Source organism: Cottoperca gobio, chromosome 4, assembly GCF_900634415.1.
Source record: "Cottoperca gobio chromosome 4, fCotGob3.1, whole genome shotgun sequence".
NCBI lineage: Eukaryota > Metazoa > Chordata > Actinopteri > Perciformes > Bovichtidae > Cottoperca > Cottoperca gobio.
The window spans coordinates 23,868,179-23,884,690 of record NC_041358.1 but is presented as its reverse complement, the minus strand read 5'-3'; the positions used below and the strand labels follow the sequence as shown (position 1 = coordinate 23,884,690).

Genomic DNA, 16,512 nt, shown 5'->3' with positions numbered 1-16,512 from the left:
CGTTAATTTCGATTACTTAATCACAGAAAAAATAGTGCAACAATTAAAAAAAAAAAGATAATCGCGCTCTTAGATGCCCCCCCACCCCCCTTGACCCTTTACATCACCGACGCGGCGCAGCCACAGCAGCCTCGTCAACACGATGAAGCGGATGAGAAAACGTTACTTGGCCCAGTGAATGTAAAGTTTACATTAATAAACTCCCGGATGTAACTGTTGATGCTCCGTTCTGTGCGATTCCTGCAGCAAAGAATGTTCGAACCATCGAGAACTTCAAGCTAAAGTATCACCTCAACGCAAAGCCCTTAGCAGCTAGCTCGGAGCTAACTAGCTCGGAGCTAACTAGCTCGGCGCTAACTAGCTCGGAGCTAACTAGCACCGGCGCTAACTAGCTCGGAGCTAACTAGCTCGGAGCTAACTAGCTCGGCGCTAACTAGCTCGGAGCTAACTAGCTCGGAGCTAACTAGCTCGGAGCTAACTAGCTCGGAGCTAACTAGCACCGGCGCTAACTAGCTCGGAGCTAACTAGCTCGGAGCTAACTAGCACCGCCGCTGATGCTAAAGTGAGCGACCCGTCTCGTCATCTCTCGATCAGGCGTTCAGACACAGTATGAGTCGGTCTACCTGAGACGCATTAACAACTCCATCACGAAATGTATTGCAATGTACTGCAGGTGGTGGAGGACAGGGGGCTAGCGGAGGCTTTACAGATGATTGAAATTACACAACTTTTAAACATATTGTTTATTGTGCAATGAAAGATGTTAGGCCAGATTTTAAATGGCACTTTATCTCAAACTGTTGTCTAAGATAATTGTGACAAACAAGATATTGGAGAAATAGTATTAAAATAAAAGACATGTTGACAGTTTATAATGCTACTCATTGATTCGCTCATCTTCCAAACTGCATTTGAATATTTTGAAATGCTTCTCACAGCAAATATTGAAATATGCGATTAATTTAGATTAATTAATCACAAAGCATGTAATTAGATAAAAAAAATGTAATCGCTTGACAGCCCTAGTTACAATACTTTACACTTTATTTGAAAAGTTTTTTATTTGAAACAAAGAAATACACTGCAGACTCGTCTGCCATGTTGCATGGTAATTAGATTGTGAACTCAAAAACAATTCATCCCAGAGTTCCCCTGACGACCAGATGGTCTGATTACTTTTAGCACCTTGCTGAATAAAACTATATCTTAATGAGGACAAAACCCGTTATGACTTTTAAGTACTTAAAAAAGGGACATTTAAATTGATATTGCTCTTGTAATACACATTCATGTGCGTGATCAATTGCCTCATTAGCATAGATGTTATTTTCCGGCAGATTAATGTGAGGTATTTGGCAGCTCGCATGCCTCTTGTTTAATGATGTTTGTCTTCTGTATGTGATTGTTTTTGAAAAGGACATATTACAAGCTGACATGAGGTTATTACATCTAAACAGATGGAGGATGTGCAGCTGTGTCTGTGTAGCTGCGTGAATAAATGGACTGAGAGAGGCAGGTAATAAATCGATAATCATTTAATAGTTAAAGTAATTTTTCATGCAACAATGGCAGGAAATGCAACCTTTAAAATATGGAGATGTTTTCTGTTTTATATCATCATTAGTTAACTAGTATCATAGAAGTTTAGTTAATGCATAACAAGTGTAGAATCCCTCACTGTTCATTATCTGCCACCAGTCATGTCGCTCCATATTCATTACGTGTGTTTGGCTGTTTCCCACGAACAGGTTGGTTCCTGTTCGTCGAGGTCTTCACGTCCATAAGCCCTGAAACACTTCTCTCTTATTAAAGAGTCATGGTACATGACAAGACACATTCTTAATCACCTCTTTGTGTCCTTCAGTTTCACTGCTCACACTTTGCATAGCGCAGAAGTGCAATTTAAGAATCTCACTGTAATCCATTATTATAATTATAATCCCATTTGGCACCTTTTAAAATAGTGTTTCGTATGATTACGTATGCATGCGGTTCTATGATCAGCTAACTGCGGCAGTTTCATTATGCCGGGCTGGAGGACAAAACCACATTAAATTAGTGTAAGTGTTTGCAAACGATGCCCCTCATCCATCTTTTTCTGACTTCTCCGGTCACCTCAGTGTCCGCAGCTGCTGGTCAAATACTTACACATGCATTATACTCATGTAAATGCATGCTCATACTGCACGGCAGCTTTCTATTCTCCACCCAGCCACTGGGTGTCCTTGCCCGTGGTGGGTGGCAAGGCCCTGCAAGTACTAACGATCCATCACCAGACTGCAAGGTGGGCAGTGCAGGGTCATAAAAAGGAACAAGCGATATAATAATTTCTCTTTCTCTTTGCCTTTCTCTCTCATCGTGTGTGTGTGTGTGTGTGTGTGTGTGTGTGTTTGTGTTTGTGTGTGTGTGTGTGTGTGTGTGTGTGTCAGGATCTCCCTACACAGATAGATGGACAGCGTGTGTGTGTGTGTCAGGATCTTCCTACACAGATAGATGGACACTGACGACGGCTTCCCTCAGTGTCCACGAGCAATGCGTTTTCTCTGGTGAAAACACACACGCACACACGCACACACGCACATGGTTTGTGCTTATGTAAAGCGCAGTGAGTGGGCATGGTTGAAATCAGTGTGAGTGCAGCCGTTTCAGGAGCTTTGTGGATGTTATGATTTGGCCTGTGTGCCTCTCTGGAGAGCGCGTGAATACACCTACACACTCTAAAATACGCTTCCTGCACATTTGTCATCTGTGACACCTGCAGCATGATTATCGGTCTGGCAGTCTTATCCTCTGTTCTGCTGCTGTTCATTCTTCCAGGCCCTTTCTAGCTATAGATGACACACACACACACACACACACACACACATATATATATACAGTGTATATATAGATATAGCTAAGCTTGTATTTGAAAGCTCTTGCATAGAGCTGTAGAGGGATTGAGATGCTTATGACTCTTTCCATGGTGTCAAAAGATGGGTCTGCTGGTATTCTTTATTTTTCTTATTGTCAACAAATCCAATAAAAAGAACAAAATCCAACGAACGAGAATTTTCTGTATATCCAAAGCCATATATAGCTCTTTGTGCGATAAAGCTCCATTGTTGTCCAAAAACTATTAAAACATCAATCAGCCACACTGTTCCTTTGTCACTCTTAACGTTGGCACTGTAGTTTATTTTGAGTCCATCCCACTTGCACCGTCCTGCCGCCGGAAACGCACTACAGCACTAAATGTGTATTAATCCACGGCTGAAAATAGTCCCCAAAAACGCACTATTTCTTCGTTTCTTTCTTTTTTTAAATGAAAATATATATCTGTCATGTTTTTAAAGAACAAATGGGTTTGGTGCTGAGAGCCGCTGGGGAATTTGGAAAGTATTGAGAGACAAACAAACACATTGTAGGTTTTTCTTTTTCTTTTTCGATCTCTTTCTTTATCACCTTCTTATCCTTTAACATCTCACAAAATGTGAGCTAAGACACACACACACACACAGCTCTGTATTTGCACACACATGCCCGGTCTACTTGCTGCTGGGCTGCATTTAAATCTCTGCTTAAGTCTCTGCACTTACTCTCACACACACACACGCACACACACTTTTCATCTCATTAGAGAAGCTTCATGCATACGTAAGTAGGATGTGTGCGTGTTTAATATGTACGATTTGGCCTAGCATCAGCGCTGCCCTCTGTCTGATCCCATCCTAATGTCCTCATATTGAAACATGTGGAGGCCTCAAGATCTATTATTTTTAATAGCTGAGAAGGACAGCGTTTGCATAAGGCCCATTAGCTTAATTTGCTGTCTTTCCATCTCCTAATAGTGTCAGTTAAAAGAAAAAGAAAAAAGAGGCTGGTGAGGAGGTAAGGCTGGAGTAAAGGTAGTGGTTTGTGCAGAGGGGAGGAGGCGGTAGAGAGGTGGCAGAACGTTTCACTGAGCCCCCCTGCCCCTGCACAGCCCACTCTCTAAATCTGGCTCTGTTTCTATCTAACCTGGCTTTTTATTTCAGCTCAAAGGCCACACTCACGCTCCCTCTGCAACTCACATCACAGGGTTTTGGATGGCGGTCAGAGAACACATGAATACCATGTCACCCACTCTGACATCTGTACTTTTACTGGACTCTGAGCTCAGGAAGATCCACTCAAGCAATTAAATGATTAGTCTCCAAATGCAATTAAGAAGTCATCAATCATAGCATCTTTAATATTGTTGCACAAAAATCAGAAATACACTTTAAAAAATAGCTATATCGGTAAAAAAGAAAGGGTCCTTCTCTCTGCTACTGTCACCAGGGAGTCCAGCTCCGTGCCCACTACAGAGCCAGCCCTCCTCACCAGTCTGTCCAGCCGTCCAGCGTCCCTCTTCTTGCTGCTTCCTCACCAACACACCACATCATAGAAGAGAGAGCTGGCCACCTCAGACTGCTAGAACATCAACAGTAGTTTTTTTGCAGATTTTGAAGGACCCCAGCCTTCTCAGGAAGTACAGACGACTCTGCCCTCTCTTATGAAGAGTGTCCATGTTTGCCGTCCAGTCCAGCTTGTCGTCCAAACCAAAGTGACCCAAACACATCAGCGGTCTCTGCTGTGTGAGTGCCCGTCATAATCACATGTTCAATTCTGAAAATCTGTGTTTTGATAATAAAGATGAAGCGTGTCGAATACAACGATGGCTTCGGTTAGAGACGGGGTCATGAAGGCCGTTTTGGCTGTACTAAAGTTGAATGTGGACGAGGCATTGGGGAAGATGGAGGCACTAACAACTAATCATCGCGTCTGTTTGCATCAGCAGCTGCTATTTACTGTAGGACATAATGAAAAAGAGGGCATCAACAACAGCTCTTCTCTTTAATGAAATTTTAATAACATCATATTCCCAGTTGTTTCAATCAGCTACTGACTAAAGCCTGCCATTACCCAGACGTGTACTGAATATTGTAATCTGTTTTATGAGCCAGTGTTTTATTCATGTGCACATAAGTGATTGAAAAAAAAGGCTTTTCCTCAATAGAAATGTAATACTCGATGTTCCAAACCACAACATGTGAATGAGTCTTTGGATTTCTCTTCTGCAGCTTTTATTGCGCCTGAAACATTCTGTACCCTTTTGAAGTATTTGAATGCTTCGGGCTACATGAATTTGTTCCTTGTTGAAAACATGTCACCTACAATTTGTATCACAATGCAAAGTGTGAGCTGCAGTTTCAAGCATCTTAAGAGCATGAAGCCATCTTCTTTTATCTGTGCTGGCATTCTGTCTTTCACTGTCATCGGCATTTTGTGTCTCTTCCTGTAGTCTCGAGACGAGGACGTCCCATTTTGTTGGCAAGTGAGCAGGCTGTTGAGATTTTTACAGAGAGTATGTATCCATCGAATTTAGATCACACTTACACTTTGCCTCTTTTTGTTTTTGTGATGCATTTCTGAGAAGATGTTACATTCAGAGGGGTCTCTCTCTGTCTTTGCTCTAAGGCAGGGGTGTCAAACTCATTTTAGTTCAGAGGTCACATGCAGCACAATTTGATCTCAAGTGGGCCGGACCAGGAACATCACAGCATAATAACCTGTAAATAACAACAACTCCAAATGTTCCTTTCGTTTTAGTGCAAGAAAGTACAAATTTTATCTTTTTACAAAACATTATGAACAACCTGAAATTTCTTAAGAAAAAAAGTTGCAATTTTAACAATAGTATTAGTTTATCATTTACACATGTGCATTACAACGTACAGGTCACAGTGTATCTACAAAGACACATTTCCTCACAGGTATCTGGAACAGTATTTTACTTTATGATCAAAACAACTAATTTTTACACTTTGCAAAGTCATCCCGCGGGCTGGATTGGACCCTCTGGCGGGCCAGTTTCGGCCCACGGGCCGCATGTTTGACGGCAGACATTTTGACGTGTCCCCTGTAGGAAAAAGCACAGGTTTAAATAACAAAATGAATGATGGCTCAATTCCATTTAGCTGCTTCACTGCCAGGGTCCTGGTATTGCTGGCTCACCGTCACAATGCCACGGCTCACTGGGACACTTAAATTGAAACAGAGTCGTTGTTAATGTTATTAGTAACACTTGTCCTGCAATCAAAAAGTCTGCAGTGAAAAATCAGCCTTGTAGCTCAATAAGAACTTATTCTGTATCTTCTAAGTAAAAAAATGTGTAAAACTTTAATGCACTTGAAGGCCACAACAAACCGATGATGCTGGCAGTGTCTCTTTCAGCCCGGTGGCATCACAAAGTTATTACATAAATACTTTTAAAGTCAACAGCTGAGCTGCCCAAATATATATATATATATATATATATATATATATACGCTGGTGTGGCTAAAAGGCCCATCATTCTTAACAGAGAAAAATAGATGTTACAATTCAATTCAGCCGCTGTATAAATATTGATGCATCTCTAGAATAGAACATAACTTCAGGCAGTTTTTCTAATAGAAACTACTGGATGAGTAAATGTTGCCTGGCAACCAAATGATAAGATAAAGGGAACTGACGCTACAGGATGTGTGTGCACAATATATAAACCGACAATAATTTCATATATAATTCATCTTTTTTGACGACGACAGACAATAGCCATCTGTGTTTCCTCACAGTTGTTTGGCAGCAGGTGACCTACATGACCCAGAAGACGCAGCAGGTGGAGTTAAGGCAGAAAGGAAAGAACGCAGGTAGCAACTCGGCGATATAACCGTCTGTGACGTGCATGAAGATACTAACCTAGATATTTGCTGAAGAGCCAATAAATAAAGCAATGAGCAGCAGCTGTGCGGGCAGGTGGCTGATGACTGAGACGTTCAGGTGAGGACAGCGCACGGAGGCGGGAAACTCGTTGACGGCGTCCAGCGGACAGGTGTGTTTCAGACGGGTACGGAAAATAAGGGACTATGAAGAGAGTTTGAAGCAGAAGAGGGGGGAGGGGAGGGGGGGGGGGTGCAGGCGTCTCCATGACAACATGAGACACCTACAGTATTGTCCTTTCGAAGCCGATCCGAGCGTTTATATCAGAGCTGCATATTGATTCTGCCTGCAAGACAAAGCTGGTGCAGTTCGGCCCGAACAGAACATCCTGTGACTTCATGGACGAGCTTTTACAGAACTGAACTTGCAATTGCAAATACAAAGAGTAAAAAGATCCCCCCTGCATCAGCTGAAGGCCAGCAGGGAGGAGGACTGTTGTACTCCCGCTGCGTAATCAAAGATTACAACGGTTATTTTTGACTTCCGCTTACTACCAGGTAACAGTAGCCTCTCGAACAGCAGCAGCTCTGTGTGGAGCCGCCTGTGCCCACAGGGGGGGGGGGGGGGGGATCATGTACAGTAGAGTGCACACTGCTCTATCCACCTGCTGTTGACCTGTGGTGCTTTAGCTGGCCTGGCGGCCTCTGGGCTTATTGTTGAGTGACTGCTACCAGATATGGGTTCGGAAACCCAGGCCATGTGTCTGACATTTTTAAATGAGAAGTGGGGGCGTAGGAGGAGGAAGTTTGTGGTTACAGTTTCAGTCACAGCCCACCTGCTGTTTATGGGAAAACATGTTTTAAACTTTATGTATTAAGAAATATCTGAACTTTCAGACGTCACTGGATCTTAAAGTGCACATGCATGCAGTCTCACAAATTGTAATTATTAGTTATTTTCTAATGAGAGCAGCCACACACAGTTTTAAGCCAATGTGCCACTTGCCAGATGATAGTACACTATTTAAATAACATAAGATTCCCAGTTTAAAATGAAGGAGATTAAATATTATGGTTTGATGAAGTAGCCAGTATAATAAATGAACTTCACACATGCTATAGAAATACTGCGGTCTGTTTGCAGCAAAACAGAAAGGAGAGAAGTTACATTATGTATTTAGTCTCCAGTAGGTGGAAGCTGGTCCACTCAGTGAAGTAAAGAGGTTTATATAATTACATCAGTGATCATGTGGTGTATTTTAAATATGAGCTGCATTACTCACCACTTCTCAAGGCCTGAACCTTTTGGAACGCCAAATTCAACATGATTCAGATACTGTAAGGCCGATTTCACGGGCTCTTCTCACACACTGGACTGTATAACGCTCCAGAGGGAGCTGCGCAGAGTTGTTTGGTTGGAAGACTACAAGTTTGAAAATGGTAAAACAGAATGTGAGGGTGTGGAGTTAGAAAGAAGTGAGTTCACCTGATCCCTGTAGCCCGCCCCTAATCTCTGCTTGAGGCTAGCAGCTCGTACATTACCAAACTATCGACACTGTTGCATTGTGGGTAGCTGCCAGGTTTTGTCAATGAAGAAGAATGTGTGGAATAAAAATATATAATATCTCTGGACCTGCTGCATTGATTTAGATTCTTTAAAAAATAAACAATGATAAAGTGAAATTTAGAAATGCCTGAGCTGCCATCTTTTTTTCTTTTATAAAGCGTAAACTAAGGACTGCCTTTGGCTGCAGAAATAGCCTTTTCTTATTCTAGTGGGCCTTGTTAGACCACAGTGAGTGACAGAAAATGTGAGTACTGTGTGTGCGTGTGCGTTGCGGGGGGGGTAGTGTAGGCAGCATGCATTGCTGTCTACCATTGTCTTTCTTTTGATACAACAAATGGGTTTGTTAAATTTGAAACGTTCATAATTTCATTCTGCGGCAGGTTGGGTAATGGGAGTATTCATCTCTGAGCCAGGGTGAATTGTAAATGTGTGGAGGAAGGACATTAAATCAGTTATGAAGTCATCTGTAACAGTAGCAGGTAAGAATTGAAAACCCTTTAACACTCCTCGTTTATAACCGTCATAGACGTGTCTGCTATTCCTTTGTAAATGATGGGTAGTGTCTGGCTGCAAAAAGTTTCTTGCGATACGTGTTTGCATTTTTTCTATGTGTTTTTGTATCACTGAGCACATTTTTCATGTCAAAACGTGCACACATCGAGCGACTGTGGCTCCGGAGGTAAAGGTGTCGTCCACGGAGGGTCAGCGGTTTGACCCCCGGCCCCTGTGGTCAACATGTCCAAGTGTCCTTGGGCAAGATACTGAACCTAGTGAAGATGTATCACTACTGATGAGCAGGTGGCACTTTGGATTTATATGAATGTGTGAATGCTGACATGTAAAGCGCTTTGAGTGATTGCAAAGATTGGATATATATATATATATATATATATATATATATATATATATATATATATATATATATATATATATATATATATATATATATATATATATATATATATATATATATATATATATATATATATATCCATACATTTACATATTGTAGCTGGAGGGCTTCCTGGTGTGTGAACCAGTCACATTGTTTTAACACACTGGCAATAATGACGATGTTATATGGTATATGCTTTCTAGAGTTTCTTTCCACCATCACACTAGCTGGTATTTCACAATGGGCTTATAAAAGGATTACCACTTTTCTGCCAACATCCACCAGTGAGTGTGTGCGTGTATGTCCGTGTGTGTCATATGACACCCATAGGCAGGTCAGGCTCCTCTCATATAAGCCTCATGCCTCAGAGACTTATGCAGATGATGTGATGGACGGAGCTATTGTGATGCACTGAGTCGTAGCCTTCTGCTATAGCGAGTGACCTTGTCGGGCATTTACTCAAAGACATAGTGGCTGGATACACTGTGCCATGTGATACAATCTGTTGATTGGATTGTTCAGTGTCACTTTCATACTTTATTCAGCCTCTTTACGTGCAGGTATCTTCTCCTCCAGAGAGTGTACTTGTTAATATTCTGCTTCCTTACTCTGAATAGACCATTTGAAGTGTGTTTTGCTGCGCTATTAGCTGTTGGAAGTATTTTGAGAGGCTCCAATTGTTTTCCTTTTTCATGCATTTTAAGTCGTCTCACATGAGGTCTTATGAATACAATTGATTTTCAATTTCCTTGTTTTCATTTACAATGCATGAAATAGCTGGAGAGCAAAACAACCTTCAGATATGAAATTGACTCGTAGCTGTAAAGGATTTCTTTTTTTGCGTGGACTGGTACATGGTTTCAAAATCTTGACTGCTTGCGAGGCACAGTGCCTCATTGTAAATCGAACTCTTTGAACCGAATAAAGACTACATCCATTGAGGATTATCTTGGAGCTCTAGCTTTAATTTCTCTGCAGTGCCAGGTCAATTATAGTTTATAATGGTAATTCCACTCATTTAGAGTGTTTGGAGGGGAATTGAGTTTAATTCATTTGTCTCACTGTCTCTTTGTCTCTCCCCCTCATTCTTTCTCGCCTCTTCTTCCTATTCTTTTTCTGTCCTCAGGTGTCTGGCCTCGTGATTCAGCCCCGGACGGGAGGAAGCCGTGTGAAGGAGGGCCATGGGGGTGAGTCTGGGCCAGGATGTAGGCTGGCTCCTGCCTCTCCTGTTCTTGCTTCTCATGATCACAGTATCACCAACCCATGGTCAAGGATGTCCCCAGCGTTGTGATTGCATTGCAAAACTCAAGACTGTGTCCTGTTTTGGTAAACGCCTGTCTTCACTGCCAGATGGCATCCCAGTGGACACCAAGAACCTGGACCTAACTGGGAATAAACTTCGCTGGGTAGAGCAAGGTGACCTGCTTTCATATACACGTCTTGAGAAGCTGGACCTGAGCGAGAACATGATCAGTGTCCTGGAACCGAATGCTTTTTCTAGTCTCCAGAACCTGCAGTCTCTTTCACTGAGGGGTAACCAATTAAAACTGGTCCCCATGGGGGCTTTTTCACGTCTCGCCAACCTAACTTCATTGGACCTCAGTGGGAATAAGATTGTAATTCTTTTGGACTTTACTTTCCAGGACCTGAAAAGTCTGAACAATCTGGAAGTTGGAGACAATGATTTAGTTTATATTTCCAACAAAGCCTTTCTGGGTCTAGTGGGGCTGAGGGAGCTGACCATCGAGAGGTGCAACCTGACTTCTGTGTCCAGCCAGTCTTTGTCTTACCTGCATAACCTGGTGACTCTGCGCCTCCGCTATCTCAGTATCTCCACCTTAGAGGACCAGAACTTCCGTAAGATAGGAAACCTGAAGGGCCTCGAGATCGATCACTGGCCCTTTTTGGAGCACATTTCCCCTCACAGCCTGCAGGGTCTTAACTTATCCTGGCTGTCTATTACTCACACTAACATCACCTCCGTGCCCACCTCTGCCCTACGCAGTTTGCCTCACCTCACCAGTCTCAACCTGTCCTACAACCCTATCACTGTGTTGGAGTCCTGGGCACTGCGGGACCTTGTTAGGCTGAAGGAGCTGCATCTGGTCAACACTAATCTGGTGGTAGTTCAGCCATATGCGCTGGGTGGTCTAAGGCAAATCCGCCTTCTTAACTTCTCCACTAACGGCCTGGTGTCGCTGGAAGAGGGAGCCTTTCAGTCTGTCAACACTCTGGAGACGCTGCGTTTGGATGGGAACCCTCTGGCTTGCGACTGCCGCTTGCTATGGATCCTTCAGCGCAGGAAGACCCTCAATTTTGACGGCGCCTCCCCAGTGTGTATGACCCCCGTGGAGGTGCAGGGACGGGCGCTTAACGCTTTCTCTGACTCAGCTCTGTTTGATCACTTTACTTGCCAGAAGCCCAAAATACGCAACAGGAAATTGCAGCAGGTGTCTGCCCGCGAGGGGCAGGTTGTGTCGTTCATTTGCAAAGCAGAAGGTGAGCCGACACCGGTGATATTCTGGATCTCTCCTCAACGCCGCCGCATCACCACGAAGAGCAGCGGCCGCCTAACTGTGTTACCAGAGGGCACATTAGAAATACGATATGCCCAGGTGACAGACAGTGGAACCTACATCTGCATAGCCAGCAATGCTGGTGGAAATGACACCTATTTTGCCACACTTACAGTCAGCGGGCTGCCACTAGATGCAGCCCTTATGGCCAACCGCACGTACTATGCTGGGGACCTCAATGACACAAATCTGAATGACACCAGAGTCTTCTTGAAGTTCACTCTGGACCTGAAGACCATCCTCATATCCACAGCTATGGGCTGCATCATGTTCCTGGGGGTCGTTCTTTTCTGTTTCATTCTGCTGTTTGTGTGGAGTCGAGGGAGAGGGCAGCACAAGAACAATTTCTCAGTGGAGTATTCCTTCAGAAAGGTGGACGGACCTGCTGCCAGCGGAGCACAGGGTGGGGCACGCAAGTTCAACATGAAAATGATTTGACTCTGTTTCTCTCATTAGTATTCTTTCACTGATACTGTTTACAAGCAGTCTCGAGCTAAAGGGTCAACACACCGGAGCGGACCTTTGTGCTTAGAAATACAGTTATTTATAGGACATTTTATTGACGCAAGGTTTTGTTATCAAAACTATTGTATATATGAGTCAAAGGAAATCTGCATGGATTTGATATATTTCTATTGCTTTTGTTGTGTGTTCACATTATTGTTCAGAGGATTATTAAGGATGTCTCTAACTTTTGAATAGACTATTAAAAGACCAAGCAACACAATCAGTCCCACCAGTCTTTAACCTCGACAAATCTCTTGCCAACTCCATCCTCCTGCCCTACAAGGAACTCTGTCCTCTTCACCTCTCTGCTCCATCTGAGGCGATGCAAGCTCTCTATCTCCAAACTCATGAATACATTATAACAGGGTGGTGCTCAATGAATGCCAAGGACTTGCCAATGTGTATTTGAAAAGTTCCAGCTATATACTGCATATTTAGACTTATTTACAGTCAGGTCTTTAGGGCACTATTGTGACATGAATATAGAGGCTCTGCTGCTTCTTGCTGATGGTGGGTTTGTACAGAATACATTCGACACCAAGAGACTCTGCAACACTGCCATTTTGACCGTAGAGCACCATGTAATGTGGTTGAGAGAAGTTACCACTAAACGTTGGTCAAAACTCTAGAGATTAGGTTTTTCCATCGCTTATTTATTACAAACTTAACAAGACTCTTACCATCTTCATATGGGAAGAACTGTGTGTAAAAGATAAACGCATGTACAGAGTTGGCTTTGAATAACGTGTATTATTTGTAAATGAAACGCTTGTCGGGACTGCGTTCAAGTTGAATAGATCATACTGTATAGGTAGGATATACTGTATACGATGTATTATATATTTTGTAATCATTGACATTGAAATACTTGTGGTTGTTTATAGTATTGTGATCAAACTGATTTTTCTGTTCTATTGTAGTTCTACTGTTGAAGTCTCTTTTTTCAAATCATGGATATCCAGTGCTCCTCAGATCTCCTGAGCTCACACAACAAATCATGAAGCTGCGTTTGCATCACTTTTCAGTTCACTTGGCTATTTTCAGCTGTATAAGTGACAGTGGGGCGCGGGGCTCGGCTCGACCAGCGGGGGAAGGCGTTCAGTGGGTTCTCCTCAGGACCTCGATGTGTTTGAGACACGCTGGGAAGAAATTCAAATTGTGATAAAGAAACTTGCAGACTGGAACAAAGGTCATAATGAAACTCCTCCTACGATAGCTGTATAGCATTTTTGTACAACTTTAAGTAAAAGTACTGATTTCAAACTGTTTATACATATATTAATTCATACAATTTCTACTGCAAAGAATGTAATTCTATGTTTTTTTGTTCCTTGTCATGAATTGGTAGTCACGGCACGTACAGCAAATGTGTCAGTGTTGGGCCTTGCAAAGCAATCTGTGGTAGTTTTAAATACTATATAAGAAAAACTGAACTTTGGGGGCAGTTTCCTGCATAACTTAAGACATTTAGAGAGAGTGTGACAACAGGTGAAGTGCTGATACTATACGAGCCTTAAGGTTTATCTTATTTCGGGGTTAAGACTTAAAAAACGGATATACTGCAGTTCTAACAGTGTTGCTCTGCTGCCCCCTGTTGGCTAGAGATGGTACTGAATTCTACACTATTACATGAATTTGACCTCCCCAACCATTAGACTTAATAGTAAGAAATTAATTAAATTTGCTGCTGTGAAGCTGATGGAGCGCTGACCTGGATCCAGTTCTGTTGGAGGTTGCAACTTTAATGACACTAACTTAACTGTATTCACACAGCAAACCCTTCTCGTTTTCTGCAGAAGGACACTCGAAGAACAACGCCTGTGTCCGCCCCGTGATTCGGATCTATTCCAAAATTTCATGGGCTCTTCCGTGGCCCATGCTTCACCGTTTCACTTAAGTTTCATGGAAATTGGGCGAGTAGTGTTTCCGTAATCGTGCTGACAAACATTCTGTGCTCATCCATCACATGCACAACACATTTACAGATTACTCTCGCAATAAGGAATTAGTAATTATGAACTGTGAATATGTTACCGGACTGATTTGACATCAGTGAAGGTCTCCGTCTACATTTTTTAGAAAGAAACTGGTGATCATTTTCATCGTCCTCTACCGAATTCATCCTGTAAATATGAAAACCATGGTGTCTGGAAAATGTTTTGTATTGTATTGTTTTATAAAAACGAAGCACACTCTTTATAAAGCATGCTTATTGTCTGCTATGATGATGTCTTTGCCCTGTCCCATTTTTATATGGTCACTTTCATCGGGTCACTCATCTCTAACGGTCTGAGAAGTTGATTGAGAGTCTACACCTGTGACCCCCGTCACTGTGAAACAATGTTTTCTTTTTCAGGGGTTCGTTATATTAAAATATTTTAAAATCAGTTGAATCAAAAGGATGGATGTCCCATCTACACTGCACATTAAGATGTTGTCATTATTCACTCAAGTTCATTATTGTTCATTTTTTATGCATTCATGAAAACAAATTACACAAATAAAGGACATTTTGTGAGCAGATGAAATGATTTAATTCATGCTTTGATGTGTTTCTTGCTCCTACCTGGTGAATGGTTGAGCTATAATGACTTTGTTATAATCAGTGTAAATTATAAATCTGATCTAGGTTATCATTTACCGTGTGAAGTGAAGTGTGTCAGGAACACCTCAAGGAGGAAGTAGAGAGCAACAGGTTCAACACACAGAGCTCTTATATTTATCTAAATATGTTCCAATCATATCATTTTTAAAGTCTTCTTGGATGTTTAACCTTCACCGTGCAGAATGATGTATCACAGCTGGTTTGTAAGAAAACCGTCGTCCAATATGTGTGATGTTGAAACTTGACACCTCAAGTGAACATCCTGAGAAAAGACTTCAGTGAAGTAGGAGACGCTATGTTCCAGTATTAACATTTAAATGTAACATTGATTTGCATATTCATAGATTCTGGGGGGGGGGGGGGTTAAAATAAGGGAGACGTGGAAAAACCATATTAGACACAAGCAGGATATTTTTTGAGATGTTTTGTCCAAAGGTGAGCTTTTTATTTAACAGGATGTCTCCTTCTCAAGAGCCCATGAAGTTCTGCATTTACACAAGTGTTTCAAAGCTTCAGTGATCACTGGCACTGATCACACATTTTGCTGGAGGGATAATATGTCATAATAATATAATATGCAACACAAAATGTCCCGTAAGGGTTCAGTTAGTCACAATGAAGGCCACAACATATGATTCATTCATCATGCGCCCTGTGGGTGGTGGTATTGCCATCTTGGAACAGAAATGTTTCATCAAAGTATAAACGTGTTCACATCTTTGCAGTGAGTCTTCCCTCTCAGGAGCCAAGTGGACCCAAACCATGTCAGGAAAAGGCTCCTCGCCTGAACCGCTCTCTCGGTGTTCGTCACACTTGCACCCACCCATACCTAAAGATGACTCATCTGAGGATATTGCTTTCTTCAAACACCTCTAGCCCAGCAGGCTTTTTGCACCTCTGATCTCTCAAATATGCGTTTGACTTTCTTTTATGAGCCACTTACATATTTACCTTCTTGTCGACTCGATCCAAAATGATTCTCCTGACAGAACAATAGTAGAGAAAGGAGAGAGAGGACCTCAGGTCACTATGTGTCCTCTGTCCCTCCCACGACCTGAGGTGGATGCGTTGTTTGCGAGTACTCTTCAAAGTAACACACCTGGAGCTCCCTCCCTTTCTGTGAAGAGTAGACTGTGGTGGTCTACGCAGAGGAGGTGAACTCTCTGAAGAGGAAATAACGTCTGGCACCAACATCTCAGATGAGCCACAGAGAGATGTGTCATCAACCAAGACCAGACTGTGAAATTACAACATTAAATACTCAGATGAGTCTGCCCTACATTTTTATTCATTTAATAATCTGTTATTTGATTTACTTGGAGTAGACAGTAGCGGGACAGTGCACAGAGCTCTGAGACCCTTCCCCTCAAAGTCAAAGTCAAATTCACCTGCAAATAGTGCGTTCACACCTTTTCTAGGACATGGTCTGATCATTTGATAAGATGCAAACATCATTTACAGTTCATCATCGTGTTTAGTTTTAAATCCACTCCTTTTGCTGACACTGGATCAAACCCTCTAACTCTGGTGTATTTTACATCAGCTGCGGATGACATTGGGAGCCCTGAAGTTTAACCAATTCTCTTTATGACTTATGTGTGCCAGGATGACTCGACTTCCCTGCAATTCATCTCTTGAATTTCCAGCGTACACCTTTG

At 42.4% G+C, this 16,512-nt stretch overlaps 1 protein-coding gene across 4 annotated transcripts in view; it reads left to right on the top strand.

Moving 5' to 3' along the window:
- lingo3a (leucine rich repeat and Ig domain containing 3a) overlaps positions 1 to 14,785 on the top strand; it is a 32,736-nt gene extending 17,951 nt beyond the window's left edge. The window contains exons 1-2 of one of the 4 annotated variants that reach the window (XM_029430073.1): positions 6,801 to 6,877; positions 10,293 to 14,785. In XM_029430073.1, coding sequence (XP_029285933.1) covers positions 10,348 to 12,180 — 1,833 coding nt within the window. In that variant the 5' untranslated portion in view covers positions 6,801 to 6,877; positions 10,293 to 10,347 and the 3' untranslated portion in view covers positions 12,181 to 14,785. Of the gene's footprint in view, positions 1 to 6,800; positions 6,893 to 6,993; positions 7,263 to 10,292 lie in introns of those variants that run through there. The other 3 variants (XM_029430075.1, XM_029430074.1, XM_029430072.1) reach the window with 3 other exon arrangements.
- The last annotated feature ends 1,727 nt before the right edge of the window (positions 14,786 to 16,512 follow it).